Genomic DNA, 15,416 nt, shown 5'->3' with positions numbered 1-15,416 from the left:
ATGTGACCTTTAACCCCTCCCTTTTGTTATTTTAGGGTCATTGTTTAATATTATGCTGTCAAAACTAAATACTTTATAGTTGCAATTCCAGTCTGGGTAAGGGCATTACTCTCTCCTGGTTCTCTAGATTATCGGCCCCTGTGAACACCTGACAGGCATCTCAGCAGGAAGTGCATGAACATGTGAGAGTCTGTTCATGGTCTGTCCCTGTACACAGGAAGGAATCTGCCACTGAGTCATTGTGTCTGAACATGTGCCCAGTTGTTCTAAAACATACAGCGCAGCATCAGTAACTGAGAACACAAGAAAGCTGTCGCTGTGCATACAGGAAGTGCTTTGGTTACTGAAGGTACAGGGAGGGCTCTGCTAGCAAGAGGCCTAGCCTTCAGAATGCATATCCAGCTGTTCTAAAGCTTGCTAGAGCGTACCCAAATTCACAGCGATGACAAGAATAACAAGATAATTGATCTCCATGAAAATTACATTGAGAGATCAACTCCCGAAATAAACTTAGCAAATGTTTGACTGCCATCCATTACCACTGCAGGGAAAGCAGTCGCGTTTTCTCATGGTTTATAATATTTCTTTTTTTTTTTTGCCCTTGTCTCTTAAAATATGCATTGTCTCTTCTTCCAGTTAGAAATTTCTTTAGTATTTTGGTACAGTAACTACTACATGCAGGACAAATGCACTGACATTTTCATTTTGCCATTTTATTTCAACTCTTTCACACTAAAATGAGAATTGAACATTTGAATTGTTGCATAGGTAATTCTTCAGTAATTTGCAGTTTATAGTTTATTCAGTGGTTCATACATATTTCTTGAAACAATATCTTTTAAAATTGAAAAGATTTATTTTGCAAACATGTATGTTGGGTCCAACGTGTAAATTAAAAAAGAGGCTCTGGGTTTAGAAAAGGCAAATCCAGAACGTTTGTATCATTTGTAGCCCCATATTATTATGTTCACCAATTCTGGCAAGGGAATAGTAGATAAATTGTGATCTTTCTTGTGATGAAGATACATTTTTATGGAAAGCTTCACTCGCGATCTCTAAATCTCATATCTGAGTAAACCGTTTCTTTCTCCACTTCCCTCTTGTTCCTCCTCACTTTGGGTATCTTGGTGGTGAAAGTCAAAGCAGCATAATTCATTGCTTCATCTTGACACTAAAAGGAAAAGCATAGCATAGCACATTATATCACATATCACATTACACTTCATTCTGAAAATAATTTAGCAGAATATTCACCATAGAAATGCATTTAGTTAGTTAGTCAGTTAGTTAGTTAGTTAGTTAGTCATTTAAAGTAGTTAATTCCCCTCTCAGCGTAATATTTGTACCTGTCCACTCAACAAGTCTTCTCCCGGCACTTGGTTGTTTGATGCAGCTCCTGTTAGAGTGAAATAGGAACGTAAACCACTGGTGGTTGGCTGAAAATAATACATTAAAGCAGTGATTTTCAATGGTGTACAATCTAATATGAAATATCATCATCATCATCATCATCATCATCATCAGTAGTTATTATTTGAAGCAGAAGTGGTAGAAGTGTTTTTCATATAGTCAATGGCATTCATCAGATGGCAATAATTTGCTACAACAATAAGAAATCCATCAGAGGAGTACATCTATGATATAATCTCCAGGGAATTAGGGTTGGCTCCAGTGGAGATTACATATCGCTTTAAAAATATTTTAATTTGTTTGGAGGCCAGAAAACTGTACTTACTCTGCATTCTCTCTTACTGCTTTTTACTGGCTTTTGCTCAAGAGCTATTTTATTTTCATAATCGAAGGTTTGTCACATCACAGCTGTTGTGCCTGTAATTAGTACTTAGTGCCAGCTGGGTACCAAACACAAATACATAAATACTACAACCAATATACAATATTGGGGTAAATATCAGATGCTAAAGTTGAATAAATTCAAGACAGATTTGGCTTGCTTTTACGTGTGATATGTGTACATAATGTGCACATACCGGAAAGTAGACAGACATCTGCACAAATGGAGGAACTTTACTTGATTTACAGAACTGTTCAGATGCTGTATATGCCCATAGGTGCATGCTAGATATGAAATGGCCTTATGTGCAGATTATGAAATTATTGTCATATTTCGAAACCGCACTACTTCACACTGACATTTGAACATTTTCACAATTCACAATTTTTGTGCCGCACCCATTAAGGTATTGAGTATTTTTATGATCTTGTATGTTTTATACTTGTCTGATCTGATTTAACAAACATTTGATTGTACTGTGTATATGTTGTAAATAAAAAGAGATTGACACATAGCACACCGTTAAACCTGGTCTCTTACCTTTGTAATTCTCACAGCTCTTTCTCCTTTTCAGAGCGAGGACAATATTTAGGATCACACTCAATGCCAAAGCTCCCGCCATGCAATAAAGAGGCAAAGCTTCATTCCCTGGCATATAAAATTCAAGAATTAGTACAGCACCCTTCACGAGTAACATGAACCTTTTAAGATGTGAGATCACAAACATGTGATTAGAATGTTCGTCACTGAACATTCTAATGCTGATGTCACAGTCACTACTGGTAATTGAAAACAGTGGATTGCTCGAACAGTTATGGAAAATCATAACAAAAAAATAAAAGAGGAATAGCAAACAATAAAAGTTTACCACATTAAAAAAATCAGCTAATGATAAACAAACATTCAATAATTTCAGATGAATTCTGAATATTCCCCCGGTTGATATTATTTAAGAAATCTTTTAGCCCATGCCTTCCCAAAATTAATGTATGAACCTTTTAAAATTAATTAAGACAATGCTTTCAATGTGTGGTTGTTTTTCTTACGGTCAATGTCCAGCTTGGTCCCGTTCCCAAACAGGATCTCCCCACAGGTGGCCACAGCACAGTAGTAAGTCCCAGCATCAGAGGAGCTGAGGTTCCTCTTGGGGAAGTTGTAGACACAGCTCTGTGTGGGAGACACAGCCCCAGAGCTCCTCTGGCACTTATCACTCCTGTTTCCATGGGTGTAAATGATTCCTGGAGGGGACTCTCCTGTGCTCTGTCTGAACCAGTACACACTGTGTTCTCCTGCACAGGTCTCAGTGTGTACTGTACACTGCAGCGTCACAGAGTCTCCTGGCTGCACTGACTCAGACTCGGGCTGCTGCAGTACTACTGTCCTGCCGTGTGACTCTGAACCTGAAGAATTCAGTTTGATAATTAAAAATATAACAGGATATATTTTTGGATTCAATCATTATTTTTCCATAACTGTTTATTCTGTAAAAATACAATTTTTCACAAAGATTTTGGCTCATTCATTCAATGAGAAAATGTCAATTTGTGACTTTTTAACAGTGACTTTTAAAAAATCATATGTAAAATTTCATGTTTCACTTTAATTACAGTAACAACTATTGAATAAAAATGTAGCATATTTCAATTTCTTTACTTCTTAATACTTAGCCAATACGTGAACAAACAAAGCAGTTCGAATGACACTCCCCTAAAATAATGATGTTTTCTTAATTTTATTTCCCCTTTAAAAGAGCAAAAAGCAAATGGCTATATTAAAATATTGATCAGGATAATTTATCATAGGATAGTTTGTCCAAGACAATTCACTAATAACATAATATATATTTCACAGATAATGTGTCAGTGTGCCAAGTAACAAATTGTTGGAAACCTGCACATTAAAACAAACAAGTGTTGAACATGAACTAAGCTTCATACTTACCCGTCACCATTAAAGTAGTTCCATCTCCAAAGCTGATCATACTGACACGTGAAATACTGCAGTAGTATGTGGCTGAATCTGACGGCTCTACTCGTGACACAGTCAGGTTAAAGCTCCCCTCCGCTGCTTTAGCACTGAAGCGTTCACTGTCTTTAAACTCATTGAACAACATAGCACCTGATACAGAGTTCATTTGTATCGCTATAAGCCGAGGCTTCTGTCCAAGAGGCTGCTTAAACCAGCTGATACTCGGCACATCCTCTGTAGGGTAGAAACATGGGAGAGTCACAGTGTCTCCAAGCTGAGCTCTCACCAGCGCGTCAAGCTGAACTATATTCCCAAGCAGACCATCTGTGAGATGACAGAAAGCAATATTTCAATGCAAATGGCAATGAGAAATAAGCAATAAAAAACCCCTGCAAGCTCAGTATAAACATCTTTATACAGTCCTAGTGTAAAGTTATTTTGGCTGATAAGTCAATAATAATTATACACTTACAGACTTCGCTGAAAAGCACAAGAACAGCACAGAGTGGCGGCATCACCGTGTCTGAACTCTCCTCTTCTGGAGACTCTCCTCTGCCTGAGACCCTGCTTGTCCTCTGCGCTGTAAAACTCAAACTGTACAGATAAGAGGAGGACTTGAGGTGATAATTTCCAGTTAACCTGAACTGTAGGAGGTTCAGGTTCACATCTGAAGATTTGATTGGCTGCTCAATGAGGCTAATTATAGGGTGACAAAGGTCCACAAATCAACACTCTCAGTGCAACAAAACAGGACCCTCGTCATTATTTCCATTGTTATGACGTTATGTCTGTGCAGTGGCCATTTCATAAATTTCAAAATAATATACATTGAGAATAATCACACATTGGAAACTACACCTCGATCCCTACTGACATGTGACCTCAGCTGGGATATTGCAATGGATCAGTTTGGAATCAACCTTGTCACAAAACATCAGGGGGCCTTGTCACAAAGCCTGATGGTGAGAAGGTGACCACTTGACCACACAATCTCTTTCTTTTCTTAGTGAAAATGTACCACAGAAACTTTAGAAAGATTATTTAAGAAGACTAACAGGATAGAGAGTGTGGATGCTGGTTCAGACTTTTTGACCTGAACAGGACATCACCTGCTGCACTGTGTTCTATATGCTGGACTTTTATTAGATTAAAGGCGGGAGAGGTGCATATAGCTCATCCACCACGAAGTGTGAGTGTGTGTGTGTGTGTGTGTTTGTGTGCATGTGTGTGCATGTGTGTGTGTGTGTGTGCACGCACGCGCATGGGGTATGTGTGTGTGTTTGTGTGTGTATTTGTGTGCATGTGTCTTCTGTCATCTGGAAACAAAAAACAGAAGTAGCCTAAAAATAAATATTTGCTTCCTACAAACCTGACCCAAAAATATAATTTGGCGATGATGCTATTCAGTTCAGAACCATGGACAGCGCAGTGGAATGTTCATACTGTGATGTCACAGTTCCCTGTAATCTTGAGGAAGCCATAAGAAGATAACAGAGTCTTGCATTGTCAAAACACAAGTGAATGAAATCTTTAAATGTTTACATTATCAATTATTTGAATACTGAATGTGATTATTTTAACCTAAGGTGATTTCCATGGCTGTTAAGAAAGCTTGATACACATGGACTGTGCAGATTTTGCAGGAATTCACGTTTAACAGGATTTAGATATCCCACTGCTGACTAATTATAACATGAGGTGTCATTGGTTACTTATATTTATTAGGGATTAAATCAAAAAAATTTTACGTTTGTAGAATGTTTAAACTCCTATTGTACGAACATGTCAAATGTTGTTTTGAGCTCAATGAAAGTTAATCAAATGGCTAAAGAAAGACCATGATTATAAAGATTTCAAACTACCAGTGAAAGATTTCTGACAGCCCTCTGATCTAAGTGCAGAGATATGTATTATTATTGTTAGAAAGGATTTGCATGTGGAGAGCACACATAGTTCTGACCTCTCCTGAGTATCGAGAGAGAGAGAGAGAGAGAGAGAGAGAGAGAGAGAACTAGGTAACGTATGAAAGGGGTGCATGCCACAAGCAGAGCACAGGGGTTTTGTTTTGAGTCACTGGCCAGAGAGTCAGACCGAACCACAGAGAGAGTTGCACCTGCAGCATTGTGCAAAAAACACCCCCACAGACCAGCAAGCAGATGTCAAAGCGTGATCTCTAGCGCGCTCTGACAGGGGAAGAGGTTATCAACAGGAAACAAAAACATAAATAGTCTAAAGTTAATACTGACAATGTCCTGCCCCCAACCATCAGTGCCCAATGGAAATTAACTTGCACACATGTGCACACACACACAAGCACACACATACATGCACACAAACACACAGACATATGCACACACACAGACAGACACATGCACACACACACACAGACACATGCACACACACACACACACACACACACAGTAATACTGTCTCTCTCCCTCTCTTCCCTTTCACCTATGCACCTGCAACCCAGTAAAAACCCCCATGATTCAGGGATCGTTTCATTTGAATCCATTCTGCTCCACACCTTACTCAGCACATACATTCATTATGCAGACTGCAGGGCCTGAATGAGTCAAGAGCTCTTTCATGACCCATGAGACTACAGTTGGTCACATGACCATGAAATGCATCATCAGGGCGGGAAAAGGAGGGAAGTGATCCAGATGCTGTGTCTCAATACATCTGATGATGTTTGAGGTGAAAATCATCATGGCTTCACTTCACTTCAGTAATTTCTTCATTTTTGTCACTTATAGAGTATATGTATATCTTTTTTATATGCACTTTTTTGAGCCTTTTATGCACGATCATATTCGGCATTGTGAGTAATGTTCTAAAAATCTCAGAAAAACGTGTGCACTAGCTGAGCCTAAATATACACCCGAATAAGAGCAATCAGACCAATATGGTGTGAATCATACAACTCTTAGGTCTTAAAACCATAATATATCATCACAATAATGTGGGCATAATTACATTTTCCATTTCTATGATGTGCTGCCCCCTACTGGTAGAATAACACACATTTTGAAAGGAGGTCATGATGAAGCTGCAGTGGATCATATCAAAACTAAAAAGCCGCGGCATTAAATATGTTATTGATGATGAATACATTCTGTAATAGAAAGTTCTTTTAATTATAGTGTGCCATGCTGACCATTGGTCGCTGCAATTTAGGTACTAAACTTTGAAACTTGGGGACAGATTTAGATTAGTATTTTTATTTTGAAATATAAATGCACTGCCTTTTGTTCACAGGTTTGTTGGAATGGAAAGGTGGTCTGAGGTGTGAAGTTGTTCAGAGCGTCAGTGTGTTTTCAGAGCTGAGAGAGGGAGGTGTGAATACAGCTTTGTGCAGCAGGTCAGTCTTCCTGTGCAGCTCTGGTGTGTGTAGAGCTGAATGTATAAGGCTATGAGTGGAAAATATCTGGACCTCCCCTGTCACCACAACAAAGCAGTCTGAAACAGACAAACACATTTTACTGGTAATGAAAAAGAGAGCCGTGTGAAAAAGCTTTCAGAAACAATAAGCAGTGCAGTGACCTCAGAGCAGGAAGCATATCAGGCAAAGGTATCTGTCCATGTGACCTTTAACCCCTCCCTTTTGTCATTTTAAGGTCATTGTTTAATATTATTCTGTCAAAACTAAATACTTTATAGTTGCAAGTCCAGTCTGGGTAAGGGCATTACTCTCTCCTGGTTCTCTAGATCATCTGCCCCTGTGAACACCTGACAGGCATCTCAGCAGGAAGTGCATGAACATGTGACAGTCTGTTCATGCTCTGTCCCTGTACACAGGAAGGAATCTGCCACTGAGTCATTGTGTCTGAACATGTGCCCAGTTGTTCTAAAACATACAGTGCAGCATCAGTAACTGAGAACACAAGAAAGCTGTCGCTGTGCATACAGGAAGTGCTTTGGTTACTGAAGGCTCAGGGACGGCTCTGCTAGCAAGAGGCCTAGCCTTCAGAATGCATATCCAGCTGTTCTAAAGCTTGCTAAAGCGTACCCACATTCACAGCGATGACAAGAGTAACAAGATAATTGATCTCCATGAAAATTACATTGAGAGATCAACTCCAGAAATAAACTTAGCAAATGTTTGACCGCCATCCATTACCACTGCAGGGAAAGCAGTCGCGTTTTCTCATGGTTTATAATATTTCTTTTTTTTTTGCCCTTGTCTCTCAAAATATGCATTGTTTCTTCTTCCAGTTAGAAATTTCTTTAGTATTTTGGTACAGTAACTACTACATGCAGGACAAATGCACTGACATTTTCATTTTGCCATTTTATTTCAACTCTTTCACACTAAAATGCGCCTCTACATCATGAAACCTATGCACTTGTTGTACGTCGCTCTGGATAAGAGCGTCTGCTAAATGCCTATAATGTAATGTAAATGTAAAATGAGAATTGAACATTTGAATTGTTGCATAGGTAATTCTTCAGTAATTTGCAGTTTATAGTTTATTCAGTGGTTCATACATATTTCTTGAAACAATATCTTTTAAAATTGAAAAGATTTATTTTGCAAACATGTATGTTGGGTCCAATGTTTAAATGAGAGAAGAGGCTCTGGGTTTAGGAAAGGCAATTCCAGAACGTTTGTATCATTTGCAGCCCCATATTATTATGTTCACCAATTCTGGCAAGGGAATAGTTGATAAATTGTGATCATTCTTGTGATGAACATAAATTTTTATGGAAAGCTTCACTCGCGATCTCTAAATCTCATATCGGAGTAAACAGTTACTTTCTCCACTTCCCTCTTGTTCCTCCTCTCTTTGGGTTTCTTGGTGGTGAAAGTCAAAGCAGCGTAATTCATTGCTTCATCTCGACACTGAAAGGAAAAGCATAGCATAGCACATTACACTTCATTATGATAATAATTATGCAGAATATTCACCACAGAAATGGATTTAGTTAGTTAGTTAGTTAGTTAGTCATTTAAAGAAGTTAATTGCCCTCTCAGTGTAATATTTGTACCTGTCCGCTCAACAAGTCTTCTCCCGGCACTTGGTTGTTTGATGCAGCTCCTGTTAGAGTGAAATAGGAACGTAAAGCACTGGTGGTTGGCTGAAAATAATACATTTAAGCAGTGATTTTCAATGGTGCACAATCTAATATGAAATATCATCATCATCATCATCATCAGTAGTAGTTATTATTTGAAGCAGTAGTGGTAGCAGTGTTTTTCATATAGCCAGTGGCATTCATCAGACAACAATAAGTTAGTGCCAGCTGGGTACCAAACACAAATACATAAAAACTACAACCAATATACAATATTGGGGTAAATATCAAATGGTAAAGTTGAATAAATTCAAGCCAGATTTGGCTTGCTTTTACGTGTGATATGTGTACATAATGTGCACATACCGGAAAGTAGACAGACATTTGCACCAATGGATGAACTTTACTTCATCTTGTTTTACAGAACTGTTCAGATGCTGTATATGCCCATAGCTGCATGCTATATATGAAATGGCCTTATATGCAGATGATGAAATTATTGTCATATTTCGAAACCGCACTACTTCACACTGACATTTGAACATTTTCACAATTCACAATTTTTGTGCCGCACCCATTAAGGTATTGAGTATTTTTATTATCTTGTATGTTTTATACTTGTCTGATCTGATTTAACAAACATTTGATTGTACTGTGTATATGTTGTAAATAAAAATAGATTGACACATAGCACACCGTTAAACCTGGTCTCTTACCTTTGTAATTCTCACAGCTCTTTCTCCTTTTCAGAGCGAGGACAATATTTAGGATCACACTCAATGCCAAAGCTCCCGCCATGCAATAAAAAGGCAAAGCTTCATTCCCTGACATATAGAATTCAAGATTTAGTACAGCACCCTTCAAGAGTAACATGAACCTTTTAAGATGTGAGATCACAAACATGTGATTAGAATGTTCTTCACTGAACATTCTAATGCTGATGTCACAGTCACTACTGGTAATTGAAAACAATGGAGTTCTAGAACAGTTATGGAAAATCATTCCAAAAAAATAAAAGAGGAATAGCAAACAATAAAAGCTTACCACATAAAAAAAATCAGCTAATGATAAACAAACATTCAATAATTTCAGATGAATTCTGAATATTCCCCCGGTTGATATTATTTAAGTAATCTTTTAGCGCATGGCTTTCCAAAATTAATGTATGAACCTTTTAAAATCGGAATTAATTAAGACAATGCTTTCAATGTGTGATTGTTTTTCTTACGGTCAATGTCCAGCTTGGCCCCATTCCCAAACAGGATCTCCCCACAGGTGGCCACAGCACAGTAGTAAGTCCCAGTATCAGAGGGGCTGAGGTTCCTCTTGGGGAAGTTGTAGACACAGCTCTGTGTGGGAGACACAGCCCCAGAGCTCCTCTGGCACTTATCACTCCTGTTTCCATGGGTGTAAATGATTCCTGGAGGGGACTCTCCTGTGCTCTGTCTGAACCAGTACACACTGTGTTGTCCTGCACAGGTCTCAGTCTGTACTGTACACTGCAGAGTCACAGAGTCTCCTGACTGCACTGACTCAGACTCGGGCTGCTGCAGTACTACTGTCCTGCCGTGTGACTCTGAATCTGAAGAATTAAGTTTGATAATTAAAAATATAACAGGATATATTTTTGGATTCAATCATTATTTTTCCATAACTGTTTATTCTGTAAAAATACAATTTTTTTTTGGCTTATTTTTCCATTCATTTAATGAGAAAATGTCCATTTGTGACTTTTTAACAGTGACTTAAAAAAAATCGTATGTAAAATTTCATGTTTCACTTTAATTACAGTAACAACTATTGAGTAAAAATGTAGCATATTTCAATTTCTTTACTTCTTAATACTTAGCCAATACGTGAACAAACAAAGCAGTTCGGACGACACTCCCCTAAAATAATGATGTTTTCTTAATTTTATTTCCCCTTTAAAAGAGCAAAAAGCAAATGGCTATATTAAAATATTGATCAGGATAATTTATCATAGGATAGTTTGTCCAAGACAATTCACTAATAACATAATATATATTTCACAGATAATGTGTCAGTGTGCCAAGTAACAAATTGTTGGAAACCTGCACAAGTGTTAAACATGAACTAAGCTTCATACTTACCCGTCACCATTAAAGTGGTTCCATTTCCAAAGCTGAGCTCTCTGACGACTGTAAGAGCGCAGTAGTATGTTGCAGAATCCAACGGCTCTACTCCTGACACAGTCAGGTTAAATCTCCCCTCCGCTGCTTTAGCACTGAAGCGTGTGCTGTTTTTAAACTGATCGAAAAATATAGCATCTGATACAGAGTTCATTTTTATTACCATAAGCCGAGGCTTCTGTCCAAGAGGCTGCTTAAACCAGCTGACACTCGGCCCGTCCTCTGTAGGGTAGAGACATGGGAGAGTCACAGTGTCTCCAAGCTGAGCTCTCACCAGCGCGTCAGGCTGAATTATATTCCCAAGCAGACCATCTGTGAGATGACAGAAAGCAATATTTCAATGCAAATGACAATGAGAAATAAGCAATAAAACACCCCTGCAAGCTCAGTATGAACATCTTTATACAGTCCTAGTGTAAAGTTATTTCGGCTGATAAGTCAATAATAATTATACACTTACAGACTTTGCTGAAAAGCACAAGAACAGCACAGAGTGGCGGCATCACCGTGTCTGAACTCTCCTCTTCTGGAGACTCTCCTCTGCCTGAGACCCTGCTTGTCCTCTGCGCTGTAAAACTCAAACTGTACAGATAAGAGGAGGACTTGAGGTGATAATTTCCAGTTAACCTGAACTGTAGAGTCATTCAGAGTCACATGTCAGGGGAAGATTTGATTGGCTGCTCAATGAGGCTAATTATAGGGTGACAAAGGTCCACAAATCAACACTCTCAGTGCAACAAAACAGGACCCTCGTCATTATTTCCATTGTTATGACGTTATGTCTGTGCAGTGGCCATTTCATAAATTTCAAAATAATTTACATTGAGAATAATCACACATTGGAAACTACACCTCGATCCCTACTGACATGTGACCTCAGCTGGGATATTGCAATGGATCAGTTTGGAATCAACCTTGTCACAAAACATCAGGGGCCTTGTCACAAAGCTTGATGATGAGAGGGTGACCACTTGACCACACAATCTCTTTCTTTTCTTAGTGAAAATGTACCACAGAAACTTTAGAAAGATTATTTAAGAAGACTAACAGGATAGAGAGTGTGGATGCTGGTTCAGACTTTTTCACCTGAACAGGACATCACCTGCTGCACTGTGTTCTATATGCTGGACATTGACTTTTATTAGATTAAAGGCGGGAGAGGTGCGTACAGCTACACATCTACCAGGGAATTATGTGTGTGTGTGTGTGTGTGTGCGTGTGTGTGCTTGTGTGTGTGTGTGTGTGTGTGTGTGGTGGGTGTATTTGTGTGCATGTGGCTTTTGTCATCTGAAAACAAATAAAAGAAGTGGCCTTAAAAAAACATTTGCTTCCTACATGCCTGACCCAAAAATATAATTTGGTGATGATGCTATTCAGTTCAGAACCACGGACAGCGCAGTGGAATGTTCATACTGTGATGTCACAGTTCCCTGTAAGCCATAAGAAAATAACAGAGTCTCACATTGTCAAAACATAAGTGAATGAAATGTTTATCTTATCTCTGTTATATTATCTCTTATTTGAATTCTGAATGTGATTATTTTAACCTAAGGTGATTTCCATGGCTGTTAAGAAAGCTTGATTCTCATGGACTGTGCAGATTTAGCAGGAATTCATGTTTAACAGGATTTAGATATCCCACTGCTGACTAATTATAACAGGGGGTGTCATTGGATATTAATCTCAATTTGGGATTAAATAAAAATGTTTACGTTTGTAGAATGTTTAAACTCATATTGTACGAACATGTCAAATGTTGTTTTGAGCTCAATGAAAGTTAATCAAATGGCTAAAGAAAGACCATGATTATAAAGATTTCATACTACCAGTGAAAGATTTCTGACAGCCCTCTGATCTAAGTGCAGAGATATGTATTATTATTGTTAGAAAGGAATTGCGTGCGGAGAGCACACATAATTCTGACCTCTCCTGAGTATCGAGAGAGAGAGAGAGAGAGAGAGAGAGAGAGAGAGAGAAAGAGAGAGAAAGAGAGAGAAAGAGAAAGAGAGAGAAAGAGAGAGAAAGAGAGAGAAAGAGAAAGAGAGAGGGAGAGGGAGAGTACTAGGTAACGTATGAAAGGGGTGCATGCCACTGTCCAGAGAGTCAGACCAAACCACAGAGAAAGCTGTACCTCCAGCATTGTGCAAAAAACACCCCCACAGACCAGCAAGCAGGTCTCAGAGCGTGATCTCTAGCGCGCTCTGACAGGGGAAGAGGTTATCAACAGGAAACAAAAACATAAATAGTCTAAAGTTAATACTGACAATGCCCTGCCCCCAACCATCTGTGCCCAAAGGAAATTAACTTGCACACATGTGCACACACACACAAGCACGCACACACACACACACACACACACACACACACTTTGAATCCATTCTGCTCCACACCTTACTCAGCACTTACATTCATCATGCAGACTGCAGGGCCTGAATGAGTCAAGAGCTCTTTCATGACCCATGAGACTACAGTTGGTCACATGACCATGAAATGCATCATCAGGGCTGGAAAAGGAGGGAAGTGATCAAGATGCTGTGTTTCAATGTATCTGATGATGTTTGAGGTGAACATCATCAAGGCTTCACTTGAGTATTTTTTCATTTTTGTTACTCATTGAGTATATTTAAATCTTTTTTTATAAGCACTTTATTGAACATTTTATGCACAATGATATTGGACATTGTGAGTAATATTTCAAAAATGACAGAAAAATGTGTGCACCCATGAATCTAAATATACATCCGAATATGCGCAATCAGACCAATATGGTGTGAATATTAAAACTTTTAGGTCTTTAAACCATAATTTAACATCACCATAATATGGATGAAATTACATTATACATTTCTATGATGTGCTGCTCCCTACTGGTAAAACTCTGAATTACACACATTTTGAAAGGAGGTCATGATGATGTTGCAGTGGATCATAATGAAACTTTAAAGCCTCAGCATTAAACGTGATTGACGATGAATACATTCTGTAATAGAAAATCATTTTAATTATAGTGTGCAATACTGGCCATTGGTCGCTGCAATTTTGGTACTAAATTTTGAAACTTTGGGACAGATATAGATTAGTATTTTTATTGTGAAATGTAAGTGCACTGTTTTTTTTTGTTGTTGTTGTAATGGAAAGGTGGTCTGAGGTGTGAAGTTGTTCGGAGCGTCAGTGTGGTTTCAGCGCTGAGAGAGGGAGGTGTGAATACAGCTCTGTGCAGAAGGTCAGTCTTCCTGTGCAGCTCTGGTGTGTGTAGAGCTGAATGTATAAGGCTGTGAGTGGAAAATAACTGGACCTCCCCTGTCACCACAACAGAGAAGTTTGAAACAAACAAACACATTTTACTGGTAATGAAAGAGAGAGCCGTGTGCAAAAGCTTTCAGCAACAATAAGCAGTGCAGTGACCTCAGAGCAGGAAGCATATCAGCCAACAGTATCTGTCCATGTTACACTGAGTGCCTGCCTTTTTTATTTTACTGTCACCTGTCAACTATTGTGGCAGTTTTTCAAAAAAAGGCTTATATTTGTCCCCCACGTTTGGACTCAAATTTAACCAATGCCAGGCAAGAAATTTTACAATTTCTTATAATGCTAAGATAAGCCGTCCTGAGGTAAAACACCAGTTGGGCTAGCTTAAGTGAATGAGTCTGCTTGGTTATAGGTGCTGATAAGTTTCAGTGGGTGACATTTATGAAGACGTCATGCTTCAGTGCATCACATAGAATGCAAATTCAATCAAGAGTACGTTCCATAACATTTAGAAATGTATTTGTGCTTAAATTACATGCAATTCCAATGTATGCCATTTTAATCAATACATTCAGTGAAGAACATCACGCATAAATATAATTGCTCTAATCATGTTCAGCTGTCAAAACTTAAACAGCTGTCACAGTAACAACTGCAATCTGGGTAAGGGCATTACTCTCTCCTTGTTCTGTAGATTATTGGCCCCTGTGAACACCTGACAGGCATCTCAGCAGGAAGTGCATGAACATGTGAGAGTCTGTTCGTGCTCTGTCACTGTACACAGGAAGGAGTGGTCTAAAACTTACAGCGCAGCATCAGTTACTGAGAACACAAGAAAGCGTCGCTGTGCATACAAGAAGTGCTTTGGTTACTGAAGGTACAGGGAGGGCTCTGCTAGCAAGAGGCCTAGCCTTCAGAAAGCATATCCAGCTGTTCTAAAGCATGCAGGAGAGTACCCAAATCTGCAACAAAGTTTTCTCAGACTAAGCAGTGGCAGAGACATATTGGTAGTTATGCCAGATCCAGTCCTGGATGTGCAGACATATCTCTGAGAAACTATTGCTTTAAGACTTTTAATGACAGAATTCATACAGCAAGATGCATTGTGATATAAATGTATCAGATTCATATACCCTCACTGTCTGATATATGGAGTTATTAAGTAGCCAATGTGAAAAATGTGGATTGGGAAACACTAACCATTATTTTAATTTGGGTTTGATGATGGCCTGATAATC

The 15,416-nt window shown here is 38.7% G+C and overlaps 2 protein-coding genes across 2 annotated transcripts; both read right to left on the bottom strand.

Moving 5' to 3' along the window:
- Positions 1 to 783: 783 nt before the first annotated feature.
- LOC135249957 (uncharacterized) lies at positions 784 to 4,336 on the bottom strand. The gene is made up of 6 exons (XM_064325694.1): positions 4,233 to 4,336; positions 3,734 to 4,084; positions 2,839 to 3,192; positions 2,333 to 2,440; positions 1,347 to 1,396; positions 784 to 1,171 (listed from the first exon to the last, which is right to left on the bottom strand). The coding sequence occupies exons 1-6, from the start codon at positions 4,273 to 4,275 to the stop codon at positions 1,043 to 1,045; spliced, it is 1,035 nt and encodes a 344-aa protein (XP_064181764.1). The 5' UTR covers positions 4,276 to 4,336; the 3' UTR covers positions 784 to 1,042.
- Positions 4,337 to 8,086: 3,750 nt separating this feature from the next.
- On the bottom strand, positions 8,087 to 11,505 carry LOC135249956 (immunoglobulin superfamily member 3-like). The gene is made up of 6 exons (XM_064325693.1): positions 11,390 to 11,505; positions 10,891 to 11,241; positions 10,008 to 10,361; positions 9,496 to 9,603; positions 8,753 to 8,802; positions 8,087 to 8,606 (listed from the first exon to the last, which is right to left on the bottom strand). The coding sequence occupies exons 1-6, from the start codon at positions 11,430 to 11,432 to the stop codon at positions 8,478 to 8,480; spliced, it is 1,035 nt and encodes a 344-aa protein (XP_064181763.1). The 5' UTR covers positions 11,433 to 11,505; the 3' UTR covers positions 8,087 to 8,477.
- Between the last annotated feature and the right edge of the window lie 3,911 nt (positions 11,506 to 15,416).

Source organism: Anguilla rostrata, chromosome 3 (assembly GCF_018555375.3).
Source record: "Anguilla rostrata isolate EN2019 chromosome 3, ASM1855537v3, whole genome shotgun sequence".
NCBI lineage: Eukaryota > Metazoa > Chordata > Actinopteri > Anguilliformes > Anguillidae > Anguilla > Anguilla rostrata.
This window is presented reverse-complemented; position numbering and strand designations above follow the sequence as displayed.